General features: G+C 43.7%; 1 protein-coding gene across 1 annotated transcript in view; it reads right to left on the reverse strand.

Moving 5' to 3' along the window:
• Positions 1-17,444, reverse strand: part of SHROOM4 (shroom family member 4) — a 250,091-nt gene extending 232,647 nt beyond the window's left edge. Inside the window, exon 1 of the mRNA XM_075835604.1 lies at positions 17,193-17,444. Coding sequence (XP_075691719.1) covers positions 17,193-17,324 — 132 coding nt within the window. The 5' untranslated portion in view covers positions 17,325-17,444. The remainder of the gene's footprint in view (positions 1-17,192) is intronic.
• Positions 17,445-18,153: the final 709 nt, after the last annotated feature.

Here is an 18,153-nt window from a genome sequence, read left to right on the forward strand (position 1 = left end):
TAACCAATCCCTGGAACAATATTTAAGGTGTTTCATCTCTGACTGTCAATTCGATTGGGTCCCATTCCTTCCCCTTGCTGAATTTTCCCTGAATAACCGGGTCAGTAACTCGTCAGGGGTCTCCCCGTTTTTCTGTAATTTCGGGTTTAACCCAAGGTTCTCCTCCATTTCCCCTGGTTGTTCCAATAATCCTGAGGTAGAGGATGTTCATCGGGATCTGTGCACAGTCTGGGCCCAGGTTCAGAAGAACCTAGAGGCGTCCCAGAGCGCACAAAAGATTCAGGCTGATAGTAGACGTTCTGCTAACCCCCGGTTTGTCGTCGGGGATTTGGTCTGGTTGTCGTCCAGGAACTTGCGCCTTAAGGTCCCGTCCAGGAAGTTTGCTCCCCGATTTATTGGACCTTATAAGATCATTGAAGTCCTCAACCCTGTATCCTTCCGTCTGGAGCTGCCCCCATCCTTTCGCATACATGACGTCTTCCATGCCTCCCTCCTCAAACGCTGCTCCCCGTCCTGGTCCCCCTCGAGGAAACCTCCTGTTCCCGTTCTCACCCCTGAGGGGGTGGAATTCGAGGTGGCCAAGATTATGGACAGTAGGATGGTCCAGGGCTCCCTCCAGTACCTGGTCCATTGGAGCGGATACGGGCCGGAGGAGAGGACTTGGGTACCTGCCCGTGATGTTCACGCTGGGGTATTGATCAGGAGGTTCCACCTTCTCTTCCCTACTAAACCGGGTCCTCTTAGTAAGGGTCCGGTGGCCCCTCATAAAAGGGGGAGTACTGTTAGGGATCTGCCAGGTACTACGTCTAGGTATACTCCTGGGATTAATCAATCCACACCTGAGGTCAGACCTGTTAGACTGACACCGTCTCCCACCAACCAGGGTGGCAGGCTCAGGAGTGGGAGAGCCTATCGCGGCCTGGTCAGTCGGAGTTAGCTCCGCCCCCTGTCCTTTATTACCTGCCGTGTTCTCTTCCTCAGTGCTTGTAATTCTTCTGGATTCCTGGCCCCACTGCTGCTTGCTCCAGCCTGCTTCTGCCGTGCTTCTGCCTTGCTGCAGTTCCGCTTACCTGCTTCGCTTTGCCCCTGGCTTGCTTCCTTCTCCGTACTCACGTTGGTATACTCCACTTCATCCTGGTCCTGACTATTCGTTCACCGCTCCGTTTCCTCGCGGCGTTCCGTGGGCTACTGCCTCTTCCCTTGCGTGTTCCCTGTTTGTTCTCCCGTGCACTTAGACAGCGTAGGGACCGCCGCCCAGTTGTACCCCGTCGCCTAGGGCGGGTCGTTGCAAGTAGGCAGGGACAGGGCGGTGGGTAGATTAGGGCTCACTTTCCCTTCACCCCCTTCCTGCCATTACAATGAGGGCTTATTTTTTGTGGGGCAAGTTTCTATCGGTACTATTTTGGGGTACATGAGCGTTTTTGATTACTTTTCATACCGTTCTTTGTGGGAGATGAAGTGACCAAAAAAACTGCGATTCTGTCGTTTTAATCTTTATGTTTTATGGGGTTCACCATGCGGCTACGCTGCTTCCGTATCTGCCATTCACTACTATGGGAGTTACGGAAACAGCGTAGCTCAGCAAGCTACTATGTTCCTGTAATTCACGGTCGGGAATCACACGCTTCAGCCACAACACAGAGCAGTAGAATGGGGTTTAGGGGGCACCGTTCTAGAGATAGGTACGGGTCCCAGAGGTGGGACCCACATCTATCTGACATTTATGACATATCCTGTTGATTGCTGTTTATTATGGTGTAATAAAAGACACCTTTGTGATACTTTGATAACAACGTGTGCTGCGGTCTCTCTACTTTCTTGTGTCTATTTTGGAGTTGGACTGGCTACGACTCGACACCGCTTGCACCAGTTAAAAATTTTCTCCTGATATAACGCTCCTCATGAGTGTTTGCTGGGAATGTGATGTGCTGCTGATCTCTTTTTCTCCACGTCAGGAGAATCGCTGCTGTTCACACCACTTGTCTAGTATAGCCTCATTTGCTTATTTAGAAAAAAGCTCATAACTTTTAAAATAATAAACCTTTTGGGACCCAATTTTCACCAGCATTGTCAGTGTGACAGCGCCTATCAGATTAACTAGGAGATAGGGTATTACTAAACTAGTGACAGATCCCCTTTAAATCCTTATCTTAAAAATTACCTTACTTCTAGACTAGCGGGGAAAAGGATAAAAAATACCTTGACAGCGCTTCCCGTCGAGGGTAATGACAGGTGAACATTAAATCCATTTAGCTTATGCACATGCGGCAGATTCGTTTCAGAAATTTCTGCAACTGAAAATCAGTTTCATACATCTGAATGGGGTTATTTCTGCAGCATGCACAATTTTTTTATGCAAACCTCAGGTCAAGATCACACCCAGGGGGGAATGTAACGTTTCTACGCCGGTTTTTTTTGGCGTAGAAATGTCACAAACAGGCCATTGTCATCGCTTTTCAAAAAAAGTGGGCAGAGCATATCGTAAGGGCCAAAGTATTTACTATAATTTAGGCCAAAAAAAGTTCCTTGCAGGCATAGATTTCATTCAGTAGTGCAAAGACAGATGAAGATGCAACAAATTTATTAAGCGGCTTTGCCTCAATAAAATGCTGCTTTTTTTGCGCGTTGCAGTTCCAGGTGTCATCAGTGTTTGGTGTGTGGCTGCGTGATATTCGCGAATATGACATCCTTATGACACGCAGTTTTGAGGTTTCGAAAATGAAATGAAGAAGGTGGTTTTATTTTTCCCTTCATTTCTTGAACAACTGTTGCGCGAATTACGCGCAGCACAAGGAAGTGTGTCCGTGTGCTGCTCGTGATTTTCACGCACCCATTGACTTCAATGGGTGCGTGATGCTCAAAAAACGCTCAAGTATAGGACATGCTGTGAGTTTCACGCAGCAGACACACGCTACGTGAAAAACACGGAATGTCTGAATGGCCCCATTGACTTACATAGGTCCGTGCGACACGCGTGATTTTCACGCGCGTATCACGGACATGAAGCACGTTCATGTAAATAAGGCCTTATACTAACACATTAACGTTACTGAAGTGTTTAGACAGTGAATAGACATTCCTTCCAGCCAGGACGAGATGTCTATTCACAATCCCGACACTTTGTTAACGTTTCTGTGGTACTTACAGCAGAGCAAGCGTAATCTCGCTGTAACCTGTCATTTACAGCGTGATCTCGCGAGATTACGCTTGCTCTGCTGTAAGTACCACAGAAACTTTAACAAAAGTCGGGATTGTGAATAGACATCCCGTCCTGGCTGGAAGGAATGTCTATTCACTGTCTAAACACTTCAGTAACGTTAATGTCAGTATAAGGCTGGGTTCACACGACCTAATAAGTCTGAAAACAAGCCTCGAATACGTCGGCAAACATCTGCCCATTCATTTCAATTGGTTTGCCGATGTACTGTTCCTGACGACCTGTAATTTTACGCGTCGCTGTCAAAAGACGGCGCGTAAAATAACAGCCTCGTCAAAGAAGTGCAGGACACTTCTTGGGACGTAATTGGAGCCGTTTTTCATTGAATCCAATAACGAACAGCTCCAAATTACGTCTGTAATGGACGCCTCGCAAAACGCGAGTATGAGCAATTACGTTTGAAATGCAGGAGCCGTTTTCTCCGTAATTTCAGCCGTAATTGAAGTTATCGTGTGCACATAACCTAAGACAGCACAGAACAACGCAGGATCACTATGCGCTGACTAAATGAATGGAGAGAAGTACATGACGCTGATTGGTCAGCGTCATACACTCCTCTGTACAACGCCCACTTGGGCAAAAGTAAAAACACGCCCAGTTGGGCATTAAGAAAGTAATTAGCATAAAGCTAAAATCGCTCCCAACGTGGTAAAAATAGATCGGTTTTCTAAATAAAAAGCACTGCTTTCACCTACATTATAGCGCCAATCTCCTTATGTAGTAGATGGGGCACTTATAATGTGGTGACAGAGTCACTTTACAGGAAGGGTGTCGCGAAAAATTTTTTTTTTCGATACATTTGCTTTTAGTGTTTTATTTAAAAAAAGTTTATTTATTTGTGTGTTTGTGTTTTACTTTTTTTTTTTTCAAACTTTTTGTTCTCTATGGGGGCTGCCATTTATTTTTTTCATCTCTGTATGTGTCGATTAACGACACATACAGACATGGAATACGGCACATACAGCCCCATAGAGAATGCGAACGGGAGCCGTTCCATTCACTATGCTGTACGCAGTCTGTGTGGGAACGGCGCATGCGCCGCTCCCACACAGTCCAAATGGAAGGCCTTCAGCCGAACGTTCGGCCGAAGACATCCGGCGCCATTTTCTTGTGGATCGGAAGCCGCGGCCGGACAGTAAGATGACTACTTCCGGTTGCGGCTTCCAGGCATGTGTTCAGAAGCAAGCGGAGGGAGCAGACGGACCGGAGGGAGAGGTGGCGGCAGGAGCAGGTAAGTCATGTTTATGTATGTTTTGTGTTATAACCACTGTATGTAAGCCTACTACACTGTGTATTCGCTCATAAAGCAATGTGGTTGCTTTACCACATGCCAATGCTGCAATTTTGGGAATTGCTCCCTCTAGTGACCAGCATAGGGAAATGTTATAAATTACAATCTAATTTATAATATTTCCTGACTTGTGAAAAAATAAAAAAAAAGTATAACAATGTCTAATCATGTATACACTAACTGTTTAACTAAAAAAAAAAAAATATTTTCTAGCGACACATTCCCTTTAAGCAACTCATGTTTTTCGCTGCGTTTTTGACGTTCGTTTTTGGAGCTGTCTTTCTACCATTTTTCTATAGTCTATGAAAAACGGCTCCAAAAACGGCTCAAGAAGTGACATGCACTTCTTTTTCGCGGGCGTTTTTTAACGCGGCAGTTTACGGCCCGAAAAAGCCATGTGAACATACCCTTAGGGCTTATTCAGACAAACGGGATATACGTCCGTGCAACGCGCGTGATTTTCACGCGCGTCGCACGGACCTATATTAGTCTATGGGGCCGTGCAGACATGTGCGTGATTTTTACACAGCGTGAGTCCGCTGAAAAAAAGTCACGACATGTCCGTTCTTTAGCCGTTTTTCGCACATCACACACCCATTGAAGTCAATGGGTGCGTGAAAACCACGCATGTCACACGGAAGCACTTCTGTGCGACCAGCGTGATTCGCGCAACAGCTGTGAATTGGATGAATGAAAACAGAAAAGCACCACGTGCTTTTCTGTTTACAAACATCCAAACGGAGTGTCATAATGATGGCGGCTGCGCATCATACGGGGCTGACACACGGAGCTGTCAAGTGCCTTTTGCGCGTGCAAAACGCACACGCTCATGTGAATCCGGCCTAAGTCTGCTGAATGCCTGAGGAATTCTCCTGTTACTACAGGAGCCCTGGACTGCTTAGAAATTGTGGTCACCTTCCACCCAGGAATTTTAGATAGAGACTGGTGATTGAAAGTTTGTGAACCCTACAGAATTTTCTATATAACTCTATACATTTGACCTAAAACTACATCAAATTTTCACATAAGTCCTAAAAGTACATAACAGAAAAAGCAAAAATATTAGACTTGATCATTTAATTATTGAGGAAAATTATCCAATATCACATATCTGTGAGTGGCAAAAGTATGTGAACCTCTAGGATTAGCAGATTATTTGAAGGTGAAATTAGTCAGGTGTTTTCAATCAATAGGATGTCAATCAGATGTGATTGGGCGACCTGTTCTATTTAACCCCTTAACAACCGCACATACGGCGGCCGTTAAGGGTACTTATGCCAGAGCGCCGCCTTTTCATGGCGCTCTGACATAAGCCCGGCACGGTTGTCCTGTGCCGGCTAAAGCGGGTGTCGGGCTGTCTAGAGACAGCCGGACACCTACACTAACAAGCGGGATCGATTTCAACATCGATCTCACCTGTTTAACCCCTTAGATGTGGCGCTCAATACCGAGCGCCGCATCCAAGTGGTTTTGGAAGGAGGGTGCTCCCTCTCTCTCCTCATCGGCACCCTGCAATTGCAATCGCAGGGTGCCAATGGCTTCTATGGCAGCCCGGGGCCTAACAAAGTTCTGCCTGTGGTGGATGCCTGCTAAGCCATGCCTGAGGCATGACCTAGCAGGTGCCTGTCAGTTTTACACTGAGGGTATGTTCACACGGCAGCCTCCATTACGGCTGAAATTACGGAGCTGTTTTCAGGAGAAAACAGCTCCTGAATTTCAGACGTAATGGCATGTTGCAGGCGATTTTCTCTGCGTCCATTACGGACGTAATTGGAGCTCTTTTTCTATGGTGCCAATGGAAAACGGCTCCAATTACGTCCCAAGAAGTGACAGGCACTTATTTGACGCGGGCGTCTTTTTTACGCGCCGTCTTTTGACAGCGGCGCGTAAAAAAAATGACCGTCGACACAGAACATCGTAAAGCCCATTCAAATGAATGGGCAGATGTTTGCCGGCGCATTGGAGCAATAAAGCAGTGTATTATAAAAGCGATCAGAAGATCGCATAGTGAAGTCCCCTAGTGGGACTAAAAATAAAAGTTAACAAAAAGTTTAATAAAGTTCATAATAAATGAATAAAAATCCCAAATAAAAAAAAGTGAAAAACCCACTTTTTCCCTTATAAAATACTTTAATATGAAAAAAATAAAATAATTACACATATTTGGTATCGCCGCATCCATAACGACCCCAACTATAAAGCGATTCTTTTATTTAACCCGCACGGTGAACGCCGTAAAAAATAAAATAAAAAAACAATGCAAGAATTGCTGTTTTCTGTTCATCCTGCCTTCAAAAAATTTTAATAAAAAGTGATCAAAAAGTCGCATCTACTCCAAAATAGTACCAATAAAAACTAGAAGTCGTCCAGCAAAAAACAAGCCCTCATACAGGTACATCGGCGTAAAAATAAAACAATTATGGCTCTTAAAACATGGCGACACAAAAACAAATAATTTTGAAAAAAAACTATTTTTACTGTGTAAAAGTAGTAAAACATACAAAATCTATATAAATTTGGTGTCGCCACAATAGTAATGACCCACTGAATAAAGATATTATGTTAAACGGCGTACATCTAAGACGCAAAAAAGAGTGGCGAAATTTGTTTTTTTTCCATTAACCCTCCCAAAAAGTTAATAAAAGTTAATCAATAAATTATATGTACCCCAAAATGGTGTTATTAAAAAATACAATTTGTCCCGCAAAAAACAAGATCTTATACAGCTATGTCAACGCAAAAATAAAAAAGTTATAGCTCTTGAAATGCGACGCTGGAAAAACGCAAAAAATAGCTTGGTCATTAAAGGGAAGGTGTCACTAAATATTTTTTTTTATATGTTATTGCTTTTAGTATGTCATTAACCCCTTCCCGACATTTGCCGTATGGGTACGCCATGGAAAGCATTGACTTCCCGCAAATTGCCGTACCCATACGCCAAATGTTTCTGAGCCGGTGCCATCATCGCTTGATCTCAGCTGTATCTTACAGCTGACATCCGACTGTAACGGCGGGGACCGAAATTAGCTTCGATCCCCGCCATTAACCCCTTAAGTGCAGCGCTCAAACGCGAGTGCTGCACTTAAGGTGTTTTGCAGCTCATCGGAACCCCAGCAATGAAATTGCCGGGGTTCCGGTGGCTGCAATGGCAACCGGAGGCCTAATACTGGCCTCCCGGTCTGCCTAGCACGGAAACCGGTCAAGATCCACCTGATCGGCTTCCGTAGCCGCCGGCAAGATGGCGCCGACTCAGGAGCTGATCCGGCGTCATCAGCGGTGGAAGTCAGCTGTATGTTACAGCTGACATCCACCTGTAATGGCAGGAACTGGAGCTAGCTCCAATCCCTGCCATTAACCCCTTCGATGCAGCAATCGAAAGTGATTGCTGCATTGTAGCAGTTACTAGCAGATCGCCAGCCCTGACAGGCAATAAGGACTGGCGACTGCTTCTATGGCAACAGGAGACACAATGGCCTCCTGCTCTGCTATTACGGAAGCCGATTAGGCCCCGCCGGGAGGCGAAGCCTAATCGGCTTGCTGTCAGTGAATAACTGACAGATCTAATACATTGCACTACGTAGGTAGTGCAATGTATTAGAAAAAAATAAATCTGACAGCTGGACCTTCAAGTCCCCTACTGGGACTTGAGAAAAAGTGTATAAAAAAGTATAAAAAAAGTGTAAAAAAAAAAAGTTAAAAAAATTTAAGTTTGAAAACAATAAAAGTTTCAAGTAATAAAATAAAACACAATCCCCCTTTTACTCTTATCAAGTCCTTTATTATTGAAAAAAAATAATAAACCATACGTATTTGGTATCGCCGCGACCGTTAACGACCTGAGGTATCAAAATATTATATTATTTATTTCACGCGGTGAACAGCATAAAAAAAAACGTTAAAAAACTATACCAGAGTTTCTGTTTTTTGGTCACTTTGCCCTATAAATATAGGAATAAAAAGTGATCAAAAAGTCGCACGTATTCCAAAAATGGTACCTATAAAAACTATAGCTCGTCTCGCAAAAAAAAACCCTCATACTGCTGCGTCGACAAAAAAATTTAAAAGTTATGGTTCTCACAACATGGCGACAGAAAAAAGACATTATTTTTACAAAAGTAGTTTTATTGTGCAAAAAGTTGTAAAACATAAAAAAGTTTTATAAAATAGGTATCGCCGGAATCGTACTGACCCGCAGAATAAAGTTAACATATAATTTATAACGCATTGTGAACGCTGTATTAAAAAAAACTAAATAAAACTATGCCAGGTTGCGGTTTTTTGTTTACCTGGTCTCCCAAAAAAATAGGATAAAAGGTGATCAAAAAGTTGCATGTACCCCAAAATGGTACCAATAATAACTACAGCTTGTCCCGCAAAAAAAAGCCCTCATACCACTACGTCTATGAAAAAATAAAATTAGTTATGGCTCCAATAAGTCAGGAAATAAAAAATATGCAGTTGTGCCCGAGGGGAACATTTCTTCTGTTTGAAGAGGCGATTTATCAAGGACCTAAAATTAGAGAAGCAGGAAAGGGAGGGCCCAAACATATGCGCTGGAAGCGACGGTGCCCGTATTATACCAGGACAACACTTTCCCAGCAAAATTCCCCAAACTGCAAAGGTGCAGAGTGTGGACCAAAAGGGGCATAAGAAAGGACACCATATATCAGTGCGACACCGGCCTGTGCAGGAAGGATTGCTTCACAGCGTAACACACATCTATGGATCGTTTTATTGTTTTTTTTTTACCCCATTATTATACCACCTGACATATGCCCCTGATGTACTCTGCCCAGCTTACATGTACCCCCACATTGTAAACGGAAACACCAGCAATACTCAAACAAAACTACTACCAAGCAAAATCCGCTCTCCAAAAACAAAATGGCGTTCCCTCCCATCTGAACCCTACAGCGTGCCCAAACAGCAGTTTCCTTCCACATATATAGCACCGTCATACCCAGGAGAACCCTTTTACCAATATTTGGGGTGTGTGTCTCCAGCGTCATAAGCTGGGCATGACATATTTGCCACTGAAATGGCATATCTAGGGAAAAATATACATTTTTAATTTGCACCATCCGCAGCGCATTAATTTATGGAAAAGACCAATGGGGTGAAATGCTCACTACACCCCTTAACAAATGCCTTGAGGGGTGTAGTTTCCAAATGGGGTCACTTCTCAGGGGTTTCTTTTTATTATTTCACATCAGAGCCTCTGCAATTGTGAACCAATACTTTGTAAATCGCCAAATTAGGCCTCAATTTCGCATGGTACTCTTTCACTCCTGAGCCTGGTCGAATGTCCAGGCAAAAGATTAGGGTCACATGTAGGGTGTTTCTAAAACCGGGAAACACCGCATAATAATTAGAGGGCTGTCTTGTTATGGTGGTACAAGCTGGGCACCACATATTGGCATATCTATGGAAAAAATCCCATTTTCACTCTGCAACATGGAGTGCACACTAATTTCTACAAAACACCTGCGGGGTTAACATGCTTACTACACCCCTAGGTAAATGCATTGAGGGGTGTAGTTTCCAAAATGGGGTCACTTCTGGGGGGTTTCCACTGTTTTGGTCCCACAGGAGCCCAGAAACCAATCCAGCAAAATCTGCACTAGAAATGGCGCTCCTTCCCTTCTGAGCACTGCCGTGTGCCCAAACAGCAGTTTATGACCACATATGGGGTATTGCTGTACTCGGGAGAAATTGCTTTACAAATGTTGGGTTCTTTTTTTTCCTTTATTTGTTGAGAAAATGAAAAATTTTGCGCTAAAGCTACGTCTTATTGAAGAAAAAGGATTGTTTTTATTTTCACTGCCCAATTCTAATAAATTCTATGAAACATCTATGGGGTCTAAATGCTCACTACACCATTAGGGCTTATTCAGACGAACGGGATTTTCACGCGCGTCGCACGGACCTATATTAGTCTATGGGGCCGTGCAGACATGTGCGGGATTTTTACGCAGCGTTGGTCCGCTGCGTAAAAGTCACGACATGTCCGTTCTTTGAGCGTTTCTCGCGCATCACGCACTCATTGAAGTCAATGGGTGTGTGAAAACCACGCATGCCACACGGAAGCACTTCCGTGCGAGCAGCGTGATTCGCGCAACAGCTGAGCAAAGGATGAATGAAAACAGAAAAGCACCACGTGCTTTTCTGTTTATAAACATCCAAACGGAGTGTCATAATGATGGCGGCTGCGCGAAAAGCACGCAGCCGCGCATCATATGCTGATGCCACACGGAGCTGTTAAGTGCCTTTTGCGCAGGCAAAACGCCGCATTTTTTGCGTGCGCAAAAAGCACACACTCGTGTGAATCCGGCCTTAGATGAATTCCTCAAGGGGTGTAGTTTCCTAAATGGAATCACTTTTTGGGCATTTTCATTGTTTTGTCCCCTCAGGGGCTTTGCAAATGTGACAAAACCATTCCTGCTAAATGTGATCTCCAAAAGCCAAATAGCGCTCTTTCCCTTCTAAGGCTGGGTTCACACGAGCATGTTACGTCCATGAAGGACGGAACGTATTTCGGCCGCAAGTCCCGGACCGAACACACTGCAGGGAGCCGGGCTCGTAGCATCATAGTTATGTACGATGCTAGGAGTCCCTGCCTCTCCGTGGAACTACTGTCCCGTACTGAAAACATGATTAAAGTATGGGACAGTTGTCCCGCAGCGAGGCAGGGACTCCTAGCCTCGTACATAACTATGATGCTAGGAGCCTGGCTCCCTGCAGTGTGTTCGCTCCGGGACTTGCAGCCGAAATACGTTCCGTCCTTTACGGACGTAACATGCTCGTGTGAACCCAGCCTAAGCCCCGCCGTGTTTCCAAACAGCCGTTTATGACCACATGTGGGGTATTGTTTTACTCAGGAGAAATTGCTTTACAAATTTTGCAGTACTTTTTCTCCTTCAGTCCTTGTGGAAATGAGAAAAAATTAGCTAAACCTACATTTTCTTTGAAAATGTTTTTATTTTCAGGGCCTACTTCCAATAATTTCTGCAAAAAACCTGTGGGGTCAAAACGCTCACTATACCCCTAGATAATTTCCTCAATGGGTGTAGTTTCCAAAATGGGGTCACTTGTGGGGGGTTTCCACTGTTTTGTCCCCTCAGGGGCTTTGTAAATGTGACATGGCCTCCGCAAACCATTCCTGCTAAATGTGAACTCCAAAAGCCAAATTGCGCTCCATCGCTTCTAAGCCCTGCCGTATGTCCAAACAGCCGTCTATGACCACATGTGGTGTATTGTTTTACTCGGGAGAAATTGCTTTACAAATTTAGTGGTGCTTTGTCTGCTTTAGTCCTTGTGGAAAATGAGAAAAAAAAATTCTAAACCTACAAAAACCTGTGCGGTCAAAATGCTCACTACACTTCTAGATCATTTCCTTGAGGTGTTTAGTTTCCCAGATGGGGTCACTTTTGGGGGATTTCCACTGTTTTAGCACCGCAAGAGCCATTCAAACCTGACATGGTGCCTAAAATATATTGTAATAAAAATAAGGCCCCAAAATCCACTAGGTGCTCCTTTGCTTCTGAGGCCGGTGCTTCAGTCCAGTAGCACGCTAGGGCCACATGTGGGATATTTCCTAAAACTGCAGAACCTGGGCAATAAATATTGAGTTGCATTTCTCTGGTAAAACTTTCTGTGTTATAAAGAAAATTGGATTAAAAATTAATTTCTGCAAAAAAATATGAAATTTATAAATTTCACCTCTACTTTGCTTTAATTCCTGTGAAAAGTCTAAAGGGTTAAGAAATTTTCTAAATGCTGTTTTGAATACTTTGAGGGGTGAAGTTTTTAAAATGGGGTGACTTTTGGGGGTTTCTAAAATATAAGGCCCTCAAAGCCACTTCACAACTGAACTGACCCCTGTAAAAATAGCCTTTTGAAATTTTCTTGAAAATGTGAGAAATTGCTGCTAAAGTTCAAAGCCTTGTAACGTCCTAGAAAAATAAAAGGATGTTCAAAAAAACGATGCCAATCTAATGTAGACATATGGGGGATGATAATTAGCAACAATTTTGTGTGTTATAACTGCCTGTCTTACAAGCAGATACATTTAAGTTGAGAAAAATGCACATTTTTGCAATTTTTCGCTAAATTTTGGTGTTTTTCACAATTAACTACTGAACATATCGAGCAAATTTTGCCAGTAACATAAAGTCCAATGTGTCACGAGAAAACAATCTCAGAATCGCTTGGATAGGTAAAAACATTCCGACGTTATTATCACATAAAGTGAAACATGTCAGATTTGAAAAATGAGGCTCTGTCAGGAAAGTCAAAAGTGGCTAAAGAGGGAAGGGGTTAAAATAAATTTTATTTATTTGTGTTTTTGTGTTGTACTTTTTTCTTTTTTCTTTCTTTTACTTCTCTATGGTGGGCTGCCATTTCTTTTTTCATCTCTGTATGTGTCGATTAACGACACATACAGACATGGAATATGGCACATACATCCCCATAGAGAATGCGAACGGGAGCTGTTCCATTCACTACAGCGTACGCCGTCTGTGTGGGAACGGCGCATGCGCCGCTCCCACACAGACCAAAAGGAAGGTCTTCGGCAGAGCGACATCCGGCGCCATTTTCATGTGGACCGGAAGCCGCGACCGGACAGTAAGATGACTACTTTCGGCGGCCATATGTTCAGACGCAAGGACTAGGAGCAGAGGCAGCGGCGGTGGAGGCAGGAGCAGGTAAGTTATGTTTGTGTATGTTCGTTATACTGTGTGATTACCACTGTATCTAATCCTCCTACACTGTGCATTCGCTCAAAAAATGGCGGCACACAGCGTAGGAGGTTTGAACATTCAACCCCCTCCTTTCTCCTGGCACTAGCCAGGATAAAGGAGGGGGATTAATTGAGCACACTAGAGCGAGTGTGTCTTCTCCAATTTTGCAGCATAAAGCAATGAGGTTGCTTTACCACATGCCAATGCTGCAATTTTGGGAATAGCTCCCTTTAGTGACCAGCACATGGAAATGTTATAAATTAGAATCTAATTTATAATATTTCCTGACTTGTGAAAAAATTAAAAAAATTAGAACAATGTGTAATCGTTTATATACTAACTGTTTAACTAAAAAAAAATAAAAAAAATTCTAGCGACACATTCCCTTTAAGGTTTCAAATAAGATGGTCATTAAGGGGTTAAAGAATAGGGATCTATCATAGTCTGATTTTCACAACACAGTTCGATATTAGATATATTCGATTTCACATACCACACTGTAGGCACCCGGAGGACTCTTTACTTGGTTGCACACACCCCCAGGCTTAATTAGTTCCTGATTGCCTTGCAGCTCCCTCACACTAATCTCCTGTTAGTACTTAGTTGAAGGAGCGCTACAATCCTGGCCAAAAGTTTTGAGACTGGCACAAATTTTGGTTTTCACAAAGTTTGTTGCTTCAGTTTTTAGAGTGGCAATTTGCATTAACTTTAGATTGTTAAGAAGTAATGAAATAATTGCAAAGTCATTCCTTGCCATGAAATTTAACTTATTCACAAAAACACAATTTCCACTGCATATCAGCCCTGCCACAAAATGACCTGCTAACATCATTTCAGTGATCTTCTCGTTCACTCAGGAGAAAGGGTTAATGAGGACAGGGCAGCTGATATCACTCTGTCATGCTGATTGAATTATAAGAGCAGACTGGTTGTTTTAAAAGGGGGATGGTGCTTGAAATAATTTTCTTCTGTTAACCATGGTTACCTCCAAGGACACACTGTCATCATAGCTTTGCATCAAAAGGGCTTTACAGGCAAGGACAGTGCTGCTTGTAAGATTGCCCCTAAATCAAGCATTTATTGGTTCATAAAGAACTTTAAGGTAAGAAGTTCAATTGCTGTTAAGAAGGCTTCAGGACGCCCAAGAAAGTCCACCAAGTGCCAGGACCGTTTCCTAAAGAGGATTCAGCTATGGGGTCGGTTCAACAACAGTGCAGAACTTGCTCAGGAATAGCAGCAGGCAGGTGTCAGTGATTCTGCACGCACAGTGAGGCGAACGCTTTTTGAGGCTGGCCTGGTGTCAAGAAGGGCAGCAAAGAAGCCACTTCTCTCCAAGAAAAACATCAAGGACAGACTGACATTCTGCAGGAAGTACAGGGATTGGACTGCAGAGGACTGGGGTAAAGTTATTTTCTCTGATGAAGCCCCATTCAGACTGTTTGGGACGTCTGGAAGAATGACTGTCGGGAGAAGAAAAGGTAAGCGTTACCATGAGTCCTGTGTCATGCCCACAGTAAAGCATCCGGAGACCATTCATGTGTGGGGTTGCTTTTCAACCAAGGGAGTGGGCTCACTCACAATTTTGCCTAAGAACACTTCCACGAATAAAGAATGGTATCGAAACATCCTTCAAGAGCAACTTCTCCCAACAATCCAGGAGCAATTTGGTGATGAACAATGCTTTTTCCAGCACGATGGAGCGCCACGTCACAAGGCAAAAGTGATAACTAAGTGGCTCAGTGAACAAAAGATTGACATTTTGGGTCCATGGCCAGGAAACTCCCCAGATCTCAATCCCATTGAGAACCCATGGTCAATCCTTAAAAAGCGGGTGGACAAACAAAAACACAGAAAAGGTATGTGCACACACACTAATTACGTCCGTAATTGACGGACGTATTTCGGCCGCAAGTACCGGACCGAACACAGTGCAAGGAGCCGGGCTCCTAGCATCATACTTATGTACGATGCTAGGAGTCCCTGCCTTGCTGCAGGACAACTGTCCCGTACTGAAAACATGATTACAGTACGGGACAGTTGTCCTGCAGCGAGGTAGGGACTCCTAGCGTCGTACATAAGTATGATTCTAGGAGCCCGGCTCCCTGCACTGTGTTCGGTCCGGTACTTGCGGCCGAAATACGTCCGTCAATTACGGACGTAATTAGTGTGTGTGCACATACCCAAATTGTGATCAACTGAAGTGAATGGGGGAAGGCTGTAATACTTTGAACCGCCACTACAAGTTGGCGATTCACAGTACGAGCAGATAAGGAATGAAGGGGAAGCAGAATTCGTACGTGCGCTGCAGCCCCTTCAAAACAGCTGATCTGGCAGGGTGCCGGGAGCCGAACCGATCAGATATTAATGGCCTATCCTGAAATTAGGCCATAAATTTTTAGGGACTGGACAACCCCTTTAAGGTGTCCATACACATCAGATCACAGTAGGCCGAACCTGCTGATTTAAGCTGGACCGGTTGTCTATCTGATTTGTTTGAAGTTGCCCAACTTTTTGTCGACGGCAGATTAGGGGGAAGAAGGAACGGGCATGTTGAATTTTAACATGCCGATCCTTTTTTTCTGCAGTAGACAAGCCACTGCCAGAGGATTCTGGCAGTAGCTTATTCCCCACTTGCCATTGAATACACATATGCACTCTGCTCAGTGTATGGGCAGTTTAAGGGTAAGTTCCCACATAGTCTAAACACTACGGGACTTCCGACTGTTTTTTCTGTGCGAAAATTTGTAGCGTTTTTGCTAAGAGAAATTGACCTGCAGTGTTTGGGCTGTGTGTGAACATGGCCTAAGGGTTCAGTCACGCTTTTTTAAAAATCTTCACCTATTTCTGCATCAAAATATAAAATCCAAATCTTTTCTTAGATCTCTGTGTTGTTTCATTCCTCTGTTAATTTTCCTGGAAATGTATAAATAAATTGATAACGGGGCCCCATTGTGCAGGGAACTGCAACACATCTCCATTCGCTTTGTGCGCCATGTTGCACCCCTCTGCACGGAAAAAGTAAAAAGCGGCATATTTAGGTTTAACTCCTAAGGGTATGTGCACACGACAACGCCAAATACGACTGAAATGACGGAGCTGTTTTCAGGAGAAAACAGCTCCAGAATTTCAGACGTTTTTACAAGTGTACGCGTTTTTCGCTGCGTCTTTTACGGACGTAATTGGAGCTGGTTTTCATTGGAGTCAATGAAAAACGGCTCCAATTACGTCCCAAGAAGTGTCCTGCACTTCTTTAACGCAGCCGTAATTTTACACGCCGTCTTTTGACAGCGACACATAAAATGACAGCTCGTCTGCACAGAACATCGTAAGACCCTTTGCAAGCAATGGGCAGATGTTTACCGACGTATTGGAGCCGTCTTTTCAAGCGTAATTCGAGGCGTAAAACGCCTCCATTACGTCCGAAAAGAGGTCGTGTGCACATACCCTAATAGTACTAGTAACGTAAAACTTTGCAAACTACAGCAACAAAAAAAACCATCAGTTCTACATGCCCCTCCCCCTCCTAAATCTGAACAAAAGCTTTTCAAGGAGCACCCTTTCCTTGCCACTTCCTAATAAAACCGGTGGTCATTAGTAATAAACGTTATGCAGTAATAATATAGTATCTTTTTAATAATGTTACTCTTAAAACAGCATATTATCTATTCTGTGCAAAAAATATTTCTATATATTTTTTTTGTTGGGCAAAATAGTTGTAGCTGAATGTGGTTTCCAACAGCAGTAAAATGTTTTAAACGTTGAATATAATGATTTTTAGTTTAGTAAATGACATATATTATTGCATGATGAGGAATGTCGTATGTATTAGTATTTGTAGAATTCCCACATAGAGAACCGGTTAAATACAAGATGCAGAACTTGTTAATAAGTAAATAGGACCATGTTAGTTAACCCCGTGTTGTCCGTGTCCTGTGCTCCATACCTTTGAGATGATCAGTGGACCTCCGTGCTCTAGACCCCCTTGAATGGTAAATCCCCAAGGTGCTCCCCCTTGTAACTGCACATGGACGTATTGCAACGGGTGCAGAATCCCATCGGCAACTTGAGGATCCATAGAGCTTGTACTTCAAGGCAGTTCTTGCTCAGTTTATCCCGAAAATGTCCCCTGAACCCAGGGCTGTTGTGAATAATAAATAACCAAAGGTGCCCGGGTAATCCAAACAAAGCAGAAAGAGAACATTCCACAAGCAACAGTACACACTCTTTCCTTATGACGCGGAAATAGTGATCGGGAGGGGGTTGGGACGTGAACTCGCACAGCCGGAGTCTGCAGAAGAAGGGCGGGCTTTATGGCTGGGACTGGAATCGGAGAAAAACATTCTGACTAGATTTCTTTCACATTTACATTTACATTTCACATTATCTTTCCTCCCTCATCCTTTCTCTCCCTTCTATTGATAAAAAGAAAGGATCATCACATTCTAGACATGCACGTTCAGACGTGGATTCAACTATCATGTCCCAAAAAGTTGTTACATATTCGACTGGCCGGCGGGGAAAGACACTGAGGGGTCTGGATACATTGCAGCTTATGTACCAGGCGGAGCAGCCGCAATGACAGCGCTTATTCTAGGACAGGGACTGTATGGAGTAGAGATGCAGCTTTTAGTTTTCCTCATTGGAACTTTTTAAGGAGTCACATTTCATAAATCTGTCTAATATCTGGTCAGGCAGTGGGACATGTTAACTTTTTACTTTACTTTAGTATTTAGGAGTGAAACGCACCAAAAAAAGATGCACTAGAATCAACATGGTTAGGCTCTGTTCACATCTGCGTCAGGGCTTTGTTCCGTCTGAGCTTTCCATCGGAACGGAGCCCGTTTCCGTTTGTCTCAGTTGTGCAGGGGTTCCGTCGTTTTGACGGAATCAATCGATGATGAAAA

Source organism: Rhinoderma darwinii, chromosome 8 (assembly GCF_050947455.1).
Source record: "Rhinoderma darwinii isolate aRhiDar2 chromosome 8, aRhiDar2.hap1, whole genome shotgun sequence".
In the NCBI taxonomy this organism is placed as follows: Eukaryota; Metazoa; Chordata; class Amphibia; order Anura; family Rhinodermatidae; genus Rhinoderma; species Rhinoderma darwinii.